Below are 16,679 nucleotides of genomic sequence, written 5' to 3' on the forward strand. Positions count from 1 at the left end.
TAAGACCTGAATTTTTGCAGCCGTGGCTGGACACATCCTCACCACTCACCATCCTCACTCTGCTGTCTTCCATCTGAATGTATGCTCACCCTTCCTTACTGGCTTGACCCTGCAGGCATCTGGGGTTGTGAATTCACCTAAGCCACTTGCCACTGTGCCGTTCTACTTGCTCTGTTTCTGTGTCTCCTAGTGAATGAACAAGCAAGAGGGAAGAGCAGTTCCCCAAAACCCTTGGCTGCTTCCCTGCCCTGTGTAATCTTCTAGGGCTGCTCAGGGGCTGCAAAGCAGCTCTTCTCTGCCAACCTATTGTCCACAGCTATCTACTGTCCACACAAGCTGCAGCTAGTCTGAGTGGCTGCCTCTGGAGAGGTGAGCACCGTGTGTGGTTGAAGGCACCCTGGGGTCATATGCAGTCATGGACTAAGCCCGTTTACCGTTGCTGTCCTCCTGGCCTGGGTTGGGGACCAGCCGACAGTTGTCTGGTCCAGGGGGCAACAGGTCTGGGATACCATCATTGTCGTCATCATCATCACATTCGTCGCCAATTCCATCCTTATCAGTGTCCAGCTGGGCGCTGTTAATAACGTTGGGGCAGTTGTCTGTGCTGTCCTGGTGCCCGTCTCCATCACTGTGGGAGCAAGCAGGGGTGATTTAATGACATTTCAGCAGAGGGCATGCAGAGTCCAGCTATCAAGGAGGGGAGGTTTGGGTTTTTAACCAGGCTTGGTCTTTTATCAAACTCAATGTCCTTAGATAAGGCTGCTCTAGGGCCTCAAACCATTTTCCTGCTCCCTCAAACTGCTAAAAGTAGATCACTTCCTACTCAAGAAGATAAGGGTCCATATTTTGTGACCAGATGCTCCTATCAGTCTGGGGACAACCTGATTCAGATTACACAAAGGGAAGAGAGTGAAGCTGGACACTGCTCACTGTGAATGCGGCTCAGCCATGACCAGCATGTGGCTCCAGACATGATGACCCTAGACCCCTGGATGGCTCAGTGCCCTCATCTGTAAAATGGGGACATAACAGTCCCTGGCTCATAGGCTTGCATATTAAATTCTGAATATATGAAAAGGCACTTGTAAATGCATGGCTGGAAGGAAGCGCTACAGTGTTTTCTTTTTGATGATTCTTTACAGTCCTTGGCCAGAAGATCTAAGAAGGAACCGATGTGAAAGCCCTGGGAGAATGGCAAAGAGAACATGTATCCCCCTGAGAGGTGAGCATGCATGCCGGCTCCAGCCTGGTCTAAAGCACTTCTCAAAATTGAAAAAGGAGAAAGCATACATTGTACAAAAATGAAGAATAATGTAAAATATATATTAAAAAAAAAAGAGACGTTACTCACAGACACAAAAACTAAAATAAAGCACTTCTTAGAACGCTCATTCTCTGCCCACCTGACCATGAGTCTGCCTTGTCATCCTGAGAGGCTTCCCTGAGCTGGCAGAGACCTCCCATGACTACTGTGGTCAGAGATAGATACTCTTTTCACCTGCTCCCCCCAGAAAGGGAGGCCAGGGACCTGTCTACATCCTGCAAGTCACACTTCCCAGAAGCATGCAGGAGGTAAACGAGTCCTAGCGAAAGTGATCTGACCTGGCTCAAGCCTTGGAACTCCCTGGAATGCAGCCAGGAGGCTTTTTTAATCCTAAGACTGAGCCACTCCATTAGAAGCCATTCTCTCTAGCCCTGAACATTTTTAAGCAAAAAACAAGTAGTTCTGTCTTCCTCCCCAAGGTTCAAGTCTATGGAAATTAAAATGGAGCAAAATGAGTCATTTATTTTAGGCAAAAATCTAGAGGCTGGTGGGACAAGATATTCTAGACATTCCTGTACATGATAACCAGAGAGCAGGATGACCTGCCAACAGGCATACATGGACGCATGTAACTTAGGGAGGTTATCAAGCTCCCATCAAAACAGAACCAGCCTGTGTCAGACTATCATCAACTTGCCTCTCCTGGTGCTTTGACAGTAACAGTCTCCATTTGCAGCAGGTCACCTGCCTCCTTGTGCTGCTGTCTCTAAGGATTCCTGACTGAGCTAAAAGGGTTTATCTCCTTGGATCGCCATGCTCCTAAGGCAGAGCTGCAAGTGTCTACACTTCCGGTGATGTCCCTGCCACATCTGAGCCAGCCTTGTGTCTTAATGTAGGACTCCATCTGTGTGGGGCTAGGAGGGCTGACAAAATTCATTTGCATAGAACGATTCCACTCAAACAAGGGAAAATGAATGGAAAATTTCCAGAGCAATGAAACAACAGTGATCTCTCTGCAAACTGACAGCTTTCTATTTGGGGATGATAATGAACTGTTCCTAAGCAGAAAGAATAGTAAAAAAGCTATTATCTGTTGAGTGCTATCTATGAAACAAACTGCAATATGCACTTTTCATATATTAACTCAATCTTCAGAGGCTATTGTCATCCCCATTTTACAGATAAGAAAACTGAAACATAATGAATCCCCAAAAAAGAGAAGGCAAGGATAGCCGCAGGATAGCCAGGTTGTAAGTGAAGCTCTGTCACTACAGAGTCCACCTCGGAAGTGTGACACTCGACTGCTAGTGTGCCTAGAGGGTCCTCCTGACATTGTCACCCCCCTACACACACACTCCCCCATCTCCGATCAAAGGAAGGGATTTTTTCCAACAGCAGCTCAATCTATCTAGAGTGATCCCAAAATGTGGCAGCAGCAGGAAGGTCGGAAAGATAAAGCTCTCCAGATTTTTCCACCCAGCCCCCCACAGCTGGGAAATGTGCCATACCTGTCCTGATTGGTGTCACAGGAGTCCCCAACCAGATCGTTATCCACATCAGACTGCAAAGAGAACAGAATGTGCTGTTATTTATCTCTGGGCCTGTTTGCACAGAATGTTCCAGAGAAGGCAGGCCTGGCCCATCATCACTGGAGCTTAGGAATTATTTCGTTGGAATTGGGCTGGTGGAAAACTGCAAAAGGACAACACCATATTGGTGTAGGCACAATGCTGAATCTTCAAAAAAGCTTTCCAAAATATCAAGCTACATGGCTGGGCTGCCTACACACCAGATGAGCTGATTAGAATAGGGCGCCGGGGCAGCAAGTGGCAGGTGGAGACGAAGAAGGCGGCACGGGTCGGAAGGGAGCCAGCCACAGGCTTGGGGACGAGGCTCTGCTTTGGCACTTTGGCATGGAGCTGGAAGGGGAGTGAGTCACAGGGAGCAAAAATGACTCCCTTCTCTCAGGGCTTTGAAAATACATGACACATCATACTCAGTTATCCAGACACGAAGGGAGAGTGAGATGGGAGAGTAAGTCACTGACTGAACTTAATCTGAAATGGCCACATGTAGGGTGTGTAGGGGTTTGGGGACTTGAAAGACACCAGGTTCCTGATGGTAAATTTCCATGTTACATTTTCCTTTCAGAAGAAAGAACTAATGTTTGGGGCTCATTAAGCTCATATCACTAACCTCATCGGCACTCTAATATCTTTCTTATACCTTCCAGGCCTAAATATGTACCGCTTTCATCACCTCTGCTCTGCAAGGTGTGTGGTAACAGCAAAAAACTGGGCCTGTGGGTTCCGCTGTGCTTTTCAGATGCTGGGCTTAAATGAGTCTTGGCATAGGCGGGTTCAGCTGGGAGTCTGAGTCCCCCACTAACCTGGTTAGGGTTGATGACATCAGGACAGCTGTCACAGGCATCCCCCACACCGTCACCGTCCCTGTCCCGTTGGTCACGATTGGGAACTCTTTGGCAGTTGTCCAGAATGTTTTTTATTCCTGTGAGAAAGGAAAGCTTCCCTCAGTCAGGCTAACACCACAGACAGGTCTGGAATACCTGACTTCTGCACACGGGGAGGTAGAGACAGTCTTCTACAAAGACAGCCTAGAAAGTTGTGCCTTGTCCAGGAGTTATCTAGAGGTGACATCAAAGGATGGATTCTGGAGACTTAAAAATGAAGAGTGAGCTGAAGCACTACGTAAGATATCAAGGTCTATAAAAGCAGATGAGGAGTCTGTGAGCTTAGGAGGCAAGAAGAGGACTGTATGGCTGTGGGCATTGTTGGGGACCCTGGGCTCAGGCAGTGGTGTGCTGGAGCCAGGTCATTGCACCCTTCTCTTCCCAGCTTCATGTTCAAGAGTTATAAGCTAGTTATATTGGTAACTCAAATTCATGAAGGTGGAATATTTGCATCACCCATATGGGCAAATGCTACAACACAGGGTGCTGTTTTATTTTGTTGAGCTGGTTTCCAGAACAGCACTGGCTACAGGTCATCAGTTGGGGTCACAGAAAATAAGGCCATGTTTTAGCAGGCTGAGGACACTATTGGGGGGTACATTTATGAAAGGAATTTCCTTCAAGACACTGTGATGTGATATTTTCCAGAATCTCAGGCCCAGCCGACACTTGATGACACTTGCATGTTATGGAAGCTTCATAGGAACACATATCCTCCTGCACATCTGGTAAGGCTCCAGAGCTCTGGAGTTTTACCCCAGGGGGTCACAGTCACACAGATCACAATATGAAACCCCCACAGGTGACAAATGACGCCTGTAGAGGCCACTTGTTGCCACAGCCTTTCCCTGAACAGATGGGATGTCTACGTCTCTTGGGAAATACCTGCTTCTCTGCAGGAGGAATCTGACCTGAAGCTGTAGCTTGTGACCTTGCTCAAAGCCCTCTTATTCAATTCTCCATTTCCAGGTCTCACAGGTGAAAAGGATGGGGGAAAAGTTATAATCTAGAAGACAGATTCCTATACAAAAACACAACCCTGACGAAACACTGCTTAAAGTGATTGCCATAGTTTCTGGCAATGATGTAGCGTTTCAGAAACACCCAAGGTTATTAAATAGGGCAGTGGGCTGCACAGTCTCCTTCCATAGAGATATGTCAACCTTCAGGCCCCCAGACAAGGTCACATGAAGGAAGGTCCTCCCAGTCAGCTCTTCTATTCCCACTCTTTACAGAGAATAGGGGCAAGAGGACAAATGAATCCCCAAAAAAGAGAGAACAAGAAAGTCACCGTCTCCATCCATGTCATCATCACAGGCATCTCCTCTTCCGTCCCCATCAGTGTCTCTCTGGTCATTATTTAGGACAGTGCGGCAGTTATCACAGGCATCCCCAAAGATATCTTTGTCACTGTTCCTTTGGTCCACATTGTGAGTCAGGACACAATTGTCCTAAAGGATCAGAAGAACAGACATTTACTCAGACTTTTACTTAACCCCTGTGTGCCTGGGCCCGTGGTGGAGCCTGCTCCCAGGCCCCACTGTCATGAGTTGTCAGCACTCAGGAGGCTCAAATTTGTTGGTTTTATATTTTAAACATTTGAGAATCTTAGAATAAAAGTTGTAGCACTATGGGAACGCAGGCATGGAAACGAACATTTGGAAAGATTAAATATAAATAGCTGACTTCACAAGCCGCCTTCCACCATCGCTGGTATGTGGCAACTCACAGGCCCTCCCCTCAAAGCAGTACCTGCTCATTCAGGATCCCGTCTCCATCTGCGTCCTCATCACAAGCGTCTCCAATGCCATCTCTGTCTGCATCCTCTTGGCCAGAATTGGGCACATATTTGCAGTTGTCCTTAGGGGGAAACACAGCTCAGAGGAACATCTATATCTGTCTACATATTTTTTAAACTTTATTGAACTGACATATAAAATTATAAGATATTTAAAATGTCCAGGATGATGATTTGAGAGAGAGGTGTGTGTGTGTGTGTGTGTGTGTGTGTATACCCAAGTGTGTTGTGATGATTTCCTCTATCACATATATTGATCATCCCACATACTTCCCCCCTTTCTCCCCTTTTTGGTGAGGATAAAGTTTTATCTTAGCACATTTCAATTATACAGTGTTAACAATTATGCTCACATGCTATACAATACATATATTCACCTTACAGTTGAAAGATCTTATTCATCTAACAGCTTGTACACTTTTTGCACCCTCTATTTCCCTTAACTTCCACCTATTATCTGTCTTAAGTCAAAAACTATTTCTGACCTTGAGATCGACTGTGACTGCCTGGTTTTATTGTTCCTACATTTGAGGTGCAGCGACTTTACAAATGCAATTTTAAATGGAATCTGCAGAACACAGTACCCATATTAGATGTGGCTTTGGAAAGCACCCCCCCCCACACACACACACCCTCTTTTCCTGCTTGATATCCTTACCTTCTTGCAGTTCCTGGCAGAACATGGCAGTTCTTCATCTGGGTAACTGTCAATATCTACGTCCTTTCCGCAGACATAGCCATCACCAGCCCAGCCAACTCCACACTGTGGAGGAAAAGCCAATCAGAAGTCTGGGGAGCTGAGCCTGGTGAGACGGGGCCTCTACCTCCCAGAGCTAGATTGCATTGTTGGGTAGGATTTTAAAACTACTAAACCGTTTTTTCGAATAGTCTATTGGTTCAAGGTTCAAAAGGTAAAAATGGAGATAGAGTGACAACTCCTTCCAATTCCTGAGGTAATCAAGGCAATCCCTTTTCATGTATAATTTTGAAAAGGAGCTGTGCATACAGAAGCAAACCCACTATCAATTTTCCTGTCGTTTTGTCCTTTAACACAATTGGCAACACACACATCTATATTGTCCTGTACCTTGATTTTAGTTAACATTGAACCATGGGTGCTTTCTCCATATCACTCCATGTAGATTCATGCCATCTTTTTTTTTTTTTAAAGATTTATTTTTTATTTATACAAGAACCAGGGTACAGTCCAGAGGCATGGGAGGGTGAGAGGATTCACCAGAGGCAGAGCAGGGAACAGAACAGGCAGACAGACTGAAAGCACTGCTGAGGGGAGCAGTGGGCATGACAGGAGAGGTCTGCCACGCCATGTGGGAATCTCCCTGGCTGGCCGGGAATCGAACCTGCGCTGCAGAGGCTGTGGATAGCTTCACAGTTCTGCATTCAACCCACTGCACCACCAGGGAGGCCCTCATGCCATCTCTTTTAATGGGCACAGATATATCGTATGCAAGTATACATGTGCCTCAGTTAGCACAACCAGTATTCTACTGGTGAGCATCAGGTTTTTAGAATCTTTTTCTATTGCAAATAATGATGCAACACATAATTCTGGTACATTTGTCATTCTGTTCATGTACTAAATTTCTTATATGGAATTCCTTTTCAAAGTGTATTTATGATTTTGAGTTCTTACCGAAATGATTTCCATGATTATCTGATTTCTTCTCACAGTGCAAATGAACAAGTGAGCAGGTAGACTGGCTTTTGGGGCACTTATTTTTTTTTATAAAAGATTTATTTATGCATACAAGAACTGGGGTACAGGCCAGAGATGTGGAGGGGGGGGTGAGAGGATTCACCAGAGACAGCGTGGGGAACAGAACAGGCAGACTGACTGAAATACACTGCTGAGGGGAGCAGCAGGCGAGTCAGGAAAGGTTTGCTGCGCCATGTGGGTAGCTCCCTGGCTGGGGATCAAACTTGTGCTGCAGTGGCTGCAAATAGCTTCATTGGTTGCATCTTAACCCTTGCACCACCAGGGAGGCCCACTTTTCTTATTATTGAAACACAGTCCTATCTCTGAATCAAAGAATCTTGTTTCCACCAAAGAAAGAACCAAAATGTTTTATCTCTATCCATACCCTTTTCTTGTAACAGAAGATGGTTCCCATAGATACAGTGCTGGTCTCCATGTCTCTACTCCCCTAGAGAAGCCTACTCCAGTATCCTGCCACCACCAGCCAATAAGAGCAAGCCCTCACTATCAGCAAAATATACATTAAAGCAAGGGTTCTTCTACACCAGATTCTTGACAACTGTTTTCTCCAATCTTTACGATGATGCTGTAAGGTTATCCCATTTTACAGAAAAATCAGCTGGGCTCATAGTGGTTAGATATCTTGTTCAAGGTCAGAGGTAGGACTTGAATTCAAGTTTATCACAGTCCAATGTCTTTCGCCATTTATATATGATGAACGTGCACTTTTGAGTTCATCCCCATATCCCATATCCTAGCTGGCCCAGTTAAAGGATGACTAACAAACCAAAGAGAAAGGAAATCCTTCTAAAAGCCATGTCCAGGGTGTGAGGTGGTACCTGGAAGCTCAGTCCAAGAGCAGAATGGACACTGTAGGAAAAACAGGCAGAACAGCAAAAGGGACAAGGAAGAAAGAGACCTATAAAATGACAGGGAATCAGACAGGGGGAGGAAAAGCTGACCTATGAAAGGACATGAAAGGAGAGCAGAAGACAGCTGAGGAAGAGGGCCATGGCCAAGTGAAAGGAAATGTTACAAGACGTAAATGTTACAATTTCCTGGCCTTGTTAATCAAAATAAGGTGATTTAAAACCAGTGACTTCCTAGCTGTAGCTGCCTGTTCTAGATCATCTGCACTGCCCCTCTGCAAACAGAGATTTAGAAGGCAGGATTCCGAAGACACCCCTCCTGTAACTACCCCTGTGCAATTGCCTTAGGGCCTTTAGAAGGCCTGGAAAGCCTGGCCATGGGGTATGGTCCTTGACTCATTTTGATGAAGAAAAAATTTCCTCCAGGAACAAATACATTTTTAATGAGCCATTTTTCTGGCAGATTAAATTATCTTAGTAGTCATACCAAGAGTATTAATCCTTTACCATCTGTCATTGCACCTTATTACAAATTCAAAAACATATTAAGAACCCAATCACCCACCATCCCAAGGAAGTCATCTATTTGTTCACTGAAAATGAGAAGTTAAGCACAGATACACTTGCTTCTCAATGGTAATAAACATGCCCAACCAACAGGAATTAGAGAAATTGCTGGTTGATCCCCAACCCACCAAGTTCCTTCATTAGGACCATGTTAGGGACTATATGTTGCTGGAGAGAGCCTATGTCATTATTATTTTTTTTTAAATTTTGATTCTTATTATTTCCTGTATGAAAAATTATATGTTCACTATAGACAATTCTGTGGGCTTAGAGATAAAGAAGTCTACGTTTCAGGTATAAAGAGGGAAAAATCTCCCAGAATCCACTCAGAGATCTGATCTCCATGAACTCGAGAATCTGACTCTGAAGGGCTGTCTGCGGAAGGTCTGGCTTCCCCGGAACGGGAGGAGGAGGAGAACAGAGAAGATGGCTGGTGTCTCAGGGATTAGTGTCCCTGCAGCCTCTGGAGCCTGGGGTTGGGAGTGGATGGCAGGAACACACCTTTTTCAGCAAGACCCCCTACACCCACCCCTGTGACACCCACATCAGGCAAGACTGGCCTGCTGGATTGTCAGCCTCCCAAGCTGACTGGCTCCAGGACTGGGAAGGTGCAGACAAAGTGACTATCCACTGAGCTATTCCAGAATCTGGGTGGAGGGATACAGAGTCAGGAAGCTCTGCCCCTCCCACTTACCTACAGGAGAAAGGAGGCTTCTCTCCAAGGGCTGACACCACCCACCACCTCTCTAGTGCGACCCACCTCCTGGAGCACTAGCACAGATTTGCAACTGGACATGTTAAGGGTAAAACCAGTTTGAAATGGCAGCGGTGTGCCAAGTTATCCAAGCAAGAGGACAGGGCAGTAGACAGCAGGAGGGGAGAAGGCTCCTGCACATCCACCTGCTCACTCCTTGGAGCCTCCACAGAGTGGCCTTTGTGACCTGGGGCTCCACCCATGAGGTGCCCAAGGAAACTGTTGACTGACAGGCAAGGACAGAAAAGGCAGCTGATGGTTACGTGAACTTAAACTGTTTCTACAAGTCCACTTGACCCTATTACTATTACAGTCTGTATTTATCTGGATTGCAGTGTTTTCATTTTTGAGTACTTTAAAGCAAGTAGAAACTGGAGAGGGGTGTGATGAAAATGGAGGATGAAAAATGATAAAAAAAAAAAAAGGGACATACCACACAGGTCACATCTCCATGCCTCTCTTCGATGCACCGTGCATGCACACTGCAAGGATTCAGTTCTGGATTTCTGCAGTTTTGTTCACTTTTGCATCCTCTAGTCTGATCACCAGTGTACCCTGGTTTACAAGGCCCGCAGCGATAAGATCCCTGCAGGCAGCAAAGACAAGACAATGAGCCAAGGATTCAGAACTGTGAACAAAGGCACTGTGCCCTTTTTCCCCCTGCCTTTTGGGAGGGGAGATTATGTATTTTTTATTTTTTTTTCTATGTTTCCCCTCTCACTCCCATCCCTTAGTCCCCTTTGATCTTTTCTACCCTTTAATTTCAGATACTACATTTCATTATTGATGGCTGCTGGTTTTTTCTAAGTACTCTGCTTTGTTGAATTGTCTGTAATGTAAATATCCGGTATTTGTCTGTCATTCTGACTTGCTTTACTATACATAATTACCTCCAACTCCATCCTCTGCTGTAAATGGCAACATTTCATCTGTCCTTCCTGTGGAATAGTGTTCTTTTTGTGTGGAACACATCTTGATCCAACCCTCTGTCAGTGGGACTTCAGCTCCTGTCATGACCTGGCTATCATAAATAGTGCTACAATAAATACCGTAGAGGGTATAGTTTTTGTAAATGATGGTTTTGTGTTCTTTGGAGCAGGATTGTCGGGTGATACAGTATTTTCATTTTCAGTTTTTTAAGGTAAATCCAGCTAATTTTACAAAATGGCTTCACCAGTTTACATTCCCACCAGCAGCATAATAGGAAGGTTCCTCTTTCTTTGTATCATCACCAGCACCTGTTGGGGTTTATTAGTATGTCACACTCACTGTGGTTTTCACTTGCTTCTCCCTTATTAAAAGCTATGATGAATATTTTTTTCAATGTATCTACTGACCTCTTAGATATACTTTTTGATGAGTTGTCTGTTCAGATCTGCTAACTATTTTTTCTTTTTTTTTTTTAATTTTTTTTTTTTTAATAAATTTTATTGTTATATTCCCCATACAATTGCAGCCCCCCATTCTGACCCCAATCCCTCCCCTCCCGCCCCCGCCCCCCTAAAAGTGTCTCTGGTTCATAGTTTTTTGTTGATTTTGATTTTCACTTTCTTATAGTTATTCATTTTCCTGGTCCCTTATTTAAGTTTTCTAGATTCCTGCTATGAGTGAGACCATCCGGTATTTTTCTTTTTCTTTTTGGCTTATTTCGCTGAGCATGATCCCTTCCAGCGCCATCCATGTTGCTGCAAATTGCATGTGTTTATCTTTTTTGAATGCTGAGTAATATTCCATGGTATATATGTACCACATCTTCTTGATCCAGTCATCTATTTTTGGGCATTTGGGTTGTTTCCAAAGCTTAGCTATTGTAAACAGTGCTGCTATAAACATAGGGGTGCAGGTGTTCTTTGGAATTGATGTTTCTGTGTCCTTTGGGTAAATACCTAGGAGTGGAATTGCTGGGTCATATGGAAGCTCTATGTTTAGTAGGTCCAGAAATCTCCACACAGCTTTCCACAGTGGTTGGACCAGTTTGCACTCCCACCAACAGTGCAGAAGAGTTCCTTTTTCTCCACACCCTCGCCAACATTTGTTGTTGCTAGTTTTTTTAATATGTGCCATTCTCACTGGTGTAAGATGGTATCTCATGGTAGTTTTGATTTGCATTTCCCTGATGACAAGTGATGTTGAACATTTTTTCATATGCCTGTTGGCCATTTGCATTTCCTCTTCAGAGAAGTTTCTTTTAAGCTCTTCTGCCCATTTTTTGACTGGATTATTTTCTTTGTTGTTGTTGAGACTCATCAGCTCTTTGCAGATTTTTGTGATCAGTCCTTTATCATTAGTGTTGGGTGCAAAAATGTTCTCCCAGTTGGTGGGGTTTCTCTTTGTTTTTGTTATTGTCTCTTTTGCTGTGCAAAAGCTCTTTAATTTGATATAGTCCCAGCTGTTTATCTTTGCCTTCACTATCACAGCTTTGGGTGATGTGTCTGTAAAGATGTCTTTGATGTGCAAATCACGTAGTGTTTCGCCTATATTTCCTTCTATATATTTTATGGTTTCAGGTCTTATGTCTAGTTCTTTAATCCATTTTGAGTTGATTTTTGTGTATGGTGTGAGGTGGTGGTCAAGCTTCATTCTTTTGCATGTAGCGACCCAGTTTTCCCAGCACCATTTATTGAACAAACTTTCTTTGCTCCAATGCATAGTCTTTGCTCCTTTGTCAAAGATTAGTTGACCATAAACCTGTGGGTTTATTTCTGGATTTTCTATTCGATTCCATTGGTCTGTATGTCTGTTCTTGTTCCAATACCATGCGGTTTTGATGATTATGGCTTTGTAGTATAGTTTGAAGTCTGGGAGTCTGATGCCTCCATTCCCTTCTTTTTTTTTCAGGAGAGCTTTGGCTATTCGGGGTTTTTTGTGATTCCATATGAATTTCATCAATAATTGTTCTATTTCTTTGAAGAATGACATTGAAATTTTGATTGGAATAGCATTGAATCTGTATATTGCTTTTGGAAGGATGGCCATTTTAATAATGTTTATTCTTCCAATCCATGAGCAGGGGATGTCTCTCCATTTCTTTGTATCTTCTTCTATTTCTTTTAACAGTGTTTTATAGTTTTCTTTGTATAGGTCCTTTACCTCTTTTGTTAGATTTATTCCCAAATATTTGATTTTTTTTGTTTCAATAACAAAAGGGATGGTCTTTTTGATTTCTTCTTCTTCAGATTTATTGTTTGTGTATAGGAAGGCTACTGACTTTTGCGTGTTGATTTTGTATCCTGCCACTTTACTGAACTGATTGATGAGTTGAATTAGCTTTTCTGTGGAGTTTTTGGGGTTCTCTATGTATAATATCATATCGTCTGCAAATAGTGATAGTTTGACTTCTTCTTTTCCTATTTGGATTCCTTGGATGTCTTTCTCTTGTCTTATTGCCCTGGCTAGGACTTCCAGTATTATATTGAAAAGCAATGGTGAGAGTGGACATCCTTGTCTTGTTCCAGATCTTAATGGAATTGCTTTCAGCTTTTCACCATTGAGAATGATACTGGCTGTTGGCTTGTCATAGATGGCCTTTATGATGTTGAGGTATGTTCCTTGTATCCCAAGAATTTCAAGGGCTTTTATCATGAATGGGTGTTGCACTTTGTCGAAAGCTTTCTCAGCATCTATTGATATTATCATATGGTTTTTATATTTCTTTTTGTTGATGTGTTGGATAACGTTGATTGATTTTCGGATGTTAAACCATCCTTGTGCCCCTGGAATGAATCCAACTTGGTCGTGGTGAATTATCTTATGGATACATTGTTGGATTCTGATAGCTAAAATTTTATTGAGGATTTTTGCATCAGTGTTCATTAGGGAGATTGGCCTGTAGTTTTCCTTTTTTGTGTTGTCCTTGTTCGGTTTTGGTATTAGTGTAATGTTGGCTTCATAGAACGTGTTTGGTATTGTCCCTTCCTTCTCAATTTTTTGGAAGAGTTTGTGAAGGATAGGCACTAATTCGTCTCTGAATGTTTGGTAGAATTCATTTGTAAATCCATCAGGTCCTGGGCTTTTGTTTTTGGGGAGGTTTTTGATTACCATTTCAATTTCGCTAATTGTAATTGGTCTGTTTAGGTGTTCTATTTCTTCTTTATCTAGCTTTGGGTGATTGTAGAGTTGTAGGAATTTGTCCATCTCCTCTAGATTGTTAAACTTGTTTCCATATAACTGTTCATAGTAGTTACTGATTATTCTTTTGATTTCTGCTGTGTCCGTTGTGATTTCTCCTCTTTCATTGATGATCCTGTTTATTTGTGCTTTCTCCCTTTTTTCCTTTGTGAGCCTGGCTAGGGGTTTGTCTATTTTATTGATTTTTTCAAAGAACCAGCTCTTGGTTTCATTGATCTTTTGGATTGTTTTTTTAGTTTCAATTTCATTTATTTCTGCTTTGGTTTTTATTATTTCTTTTCTTCTACTGGTTTTGGGGTTTTTTTGTTGTTCTTTTTCTAGATCTTTGAGCTTCGAGATTAGGTTGTTTCTTTGCGTTCTTTCTTGTTTCTTGATGTGAGCTTCTATTGCTATATATTTTCCTCTTATTACTGCTTTTGCTGCATCCCATACATTTAGGATATTGGTGTCCTCCTTGTCGTTCAATTCAAAAAATTTTTTAATTTCTTCTTTGATCTCCTCATTAGTCCAATGGTCTTCCAGTAGTGTGGTTTTTAATCTCCATGAGGTAGGAAAGTTCCTTGCCTTCTTTTTATGGTTTATTTCTAGTTTGATGCCTTCATGGTCAGAAAAGATGGTTGATATGATTTCAATCTTGGTGTATCTGTTGATGTTTGTCTTGTGCCCCAGTATGTGATCGATCCTGGAGAATGATCCGTGTGCGCTTGAGAAAAATGTGTACTCCATTTTTTTGGGGTTTAGTGTTCTATAGATGTCTGTTAAGCCCAATTGCTCTAGGTCTTTATTTAGAGCTTTGGTTTCTTTACTTATTTTTTGTCTTGTTGATCTATCCATTGTTGATAGTGGTGTGTTGAAGTCTCCCACTACGTATGTGTTTTCTCTGATGTCTGTTTTCAGAGAGGACAACAGTTGTCTGATATATTTTGGTGCTCCTTCGTTTGGTGAGTATATGTTAATGAGTGTTATTTCTTCTTGAAGTATTGTCCCCTTGATCATAATGTAGTGACCATTGGGGTCTCTTTTTATCTTTTTGAGTTTGAAATCTGTTTTATCTGATATAAGTATAGCTGTTCCTGCTTTCTTTTTTGGTCCATTTGCTTGTAGGATTGTTTTCCATCCTTTAACTTTGAGCCTATTTTTATCTTTTGTAGCTAAATGTGTTTCCTGGAGACAGCAAAAGGTTGGGTTTTGTTTCTTAATCCAGGCTGCAACTCTGTGTCTTTTTATTGAAGAGTTTAGTCCATTTACATTTAGAGTTAATATTGATATGTTAACATCTGTATTTGCCATTGTGTTTGTCTTTCCTTTGATTTTATTTATTTATTCTTTTAATAACTTTTTTTTTTTTTTTGGCCTTCTTTCATTGTTATTCGTCACTCTGAGGTTCTGGCTTTAGGACTCCTTGTAGTATTTTTTGGAGTGGGGGTTTAGTTGCAATGAAATTCCGGAGTTTCTGTTTGTCTGGGAAGGTCCATATTCTTTCTTCAAAGAGGAAGGAGAGCTTTGCGGGATAGAGTATTCTTGGTTGGCATCTGTTTTCTTGGAGTCTGTTGACTATGTCCCTCCACTCTCTCCTTGCCCGTAGTGTTTCTTCGGAGAAGTCTGATGTCAGCCTGATTGGTTTTCCTTTGAATGTTATCTGTTTCTTCCCTCTTGCCAGCTTCATTATTTTTTCCTTGTCCTGGATTCTTGGGAGCTTTACTATTATGTGTCTTGCTGTATTTTTCCTTTCGTCGTGGAAGTTTGGTGTTCTTCTTGCTTCTTGTATATCAATTTTCAGCTCCTTCTTCACATTTGGGAAGTTCTCTTCAATTATCTCTTTGAATATTTTCTCTGTTCCTACATCTCTCTCCTCTCCTTCTGGTATTCCTATAACTCTTATATTTCCTTTCCTCATGGAGTCAGATAGTTCCCGAAGTCTTTCTTCGTTCTTTTTCCTTCGTACTTCTCTTTCCTTTTCTGTTTTGGTTCTTTTTATTTCTGTGTCTTCAAGATTACTTATTCGTTCTTCCATTTCATCTATTCTGCTTTCATTGCTTTTCCCAGAATTCTTTAGTTCTTCCATTAATTCTTTGATCTCCTGCATTTCTTTTACTTCCCTCTTTAGGGACTCAATTTCTTTCTTCTGACCATTGTTTTCCCTCTCTAGGGACTCAATTGCATTCTTCTGATCGTTGATTATTTTTCCCTTATCATTGTTTTCCTTTATGACTTCTGTCAGTTTTTTAATCACGGCAATTTTAAATTCTCTTTCTGGAAGGCTCAGAAATTCTTCCAAGTTATTGTCGTTGCAATCTGGGGGCTGGCTTTCTTTTTGTGGTGTGCTTTTTCTCTGGAGAGTTGCTAGGTTGCGTGTGGTTCTTCTCCTCCCTACTGTCTGTTTTCTAATTTGCCGTATGCGTTGGGACACTGTGTTGTTGGGACTTGCCGGCATCTTGGGTGGGCTTCTCTGTTCCCCTCTGGTTCTTCCAGGAGTCATCTGTCAGTTTCAAGCAGCCTTTACTGGAGAAAGGTCCCTGTTCTAAAATGCCGATGTGGGGACACACTCCCCTGTGCGCCTGGTCTGCCCCGGCGGTGGGTTCCTGCTTCCCTCTGGGCTTGGACTGCAGGCCAGAGGGGGTCTGGCGTGGGCGAACTTCCCCCGCTCACCTCTGGCTCCTGAGGAAGCCTTCTGCAGGTAGTCTTTACTGAAGAAATGTCCCTGTTCTAAAATGGTGATGTGGGACACACTCCCTGCGCTTCTGGTCTCAGGCACACTCTTCTGCGCGCCTGGTCTGCCCCGGCTGTGGGTGCTCGCTCTCCCTGTGGGCTCAGACTACTTGTTCAGAAGGGGCCCGGTGTGGGCTAACTCCCCAGCTGGCCACTAGCTCCTTCAGTAGCCTGTGCTGGGGTCAAGTCGCTAGGTGGCACCAGAGATCTCTCCTAGAGCCCTTGGGGAGCTGATTTTCCACCCCGTGGGACAGGGAGCAGAGCGGGGATGGTAGGGTACACCTCAACAGCTTTGGGGTGCTGTGTCTGCCTTGTGCCCCACCGTCGTGGGGAACCCACGCCCCTAATTTCGTGCCCCGGGTCTCAGTTCCAAAGCCCTCAGTTCCAGGACGCGGGCTGTAGC

General features: G+C 43.2%; 1 protein-coding gene across 1 annotated transcript in view; it reads right to left on the reverse strand.

The window, feature by feature from the left end:
- Positions 1–16,679, reverse strand: part of THBS4 (thrombospondin 4) — a gene marked incomplete at its 3' end in the record, with an annotated part of 51,153 nt that overhangs the window by 5,005 nt on the left and 29,469 nt on the right. Inside the window, exons 10-16 of the mRNA XM_084233215.1 lie at positions 9,873–10,025; positions 6,191–6,295; positions 5,487–5,594; positions 5,026–5,185; positions 3,654–3,772; positions 2,773–2,825; positions 435–628 (exon numbers count right to left, since the gene is read on the reverse strand). Of these exons, the coding sequence (XP_084089341.1) occupies positions 435–628; positions 2,773–2,825; positions 3,654–3,772; positions 5,026–5,185; positions 5,487–5,594; positions 6,191–6,295; positions 9,873–10,025 (892 nt within the window). The remainder of the gene's footprint in view (positions 1–434; positions 629–2,772; positions 2,826–3,653; positions 3,773–5,025; positions 5,186–5,486; positions 5,595–6,190; positions 6,296–9,872; positions 10,026–16,679) is intronic.

The sequence above is a fragment of the Talpa europaea genome (assembly GCF_964194135.1).
Source record: "Talpa europaea genome assembly, chromosome: 5".
Taxonomy (NCBI): Eukaryota; Metazoa; Chordata; class Mammalia; order Eulipotyphla; family Talpidae; genus Talpa; species Talpa europaea.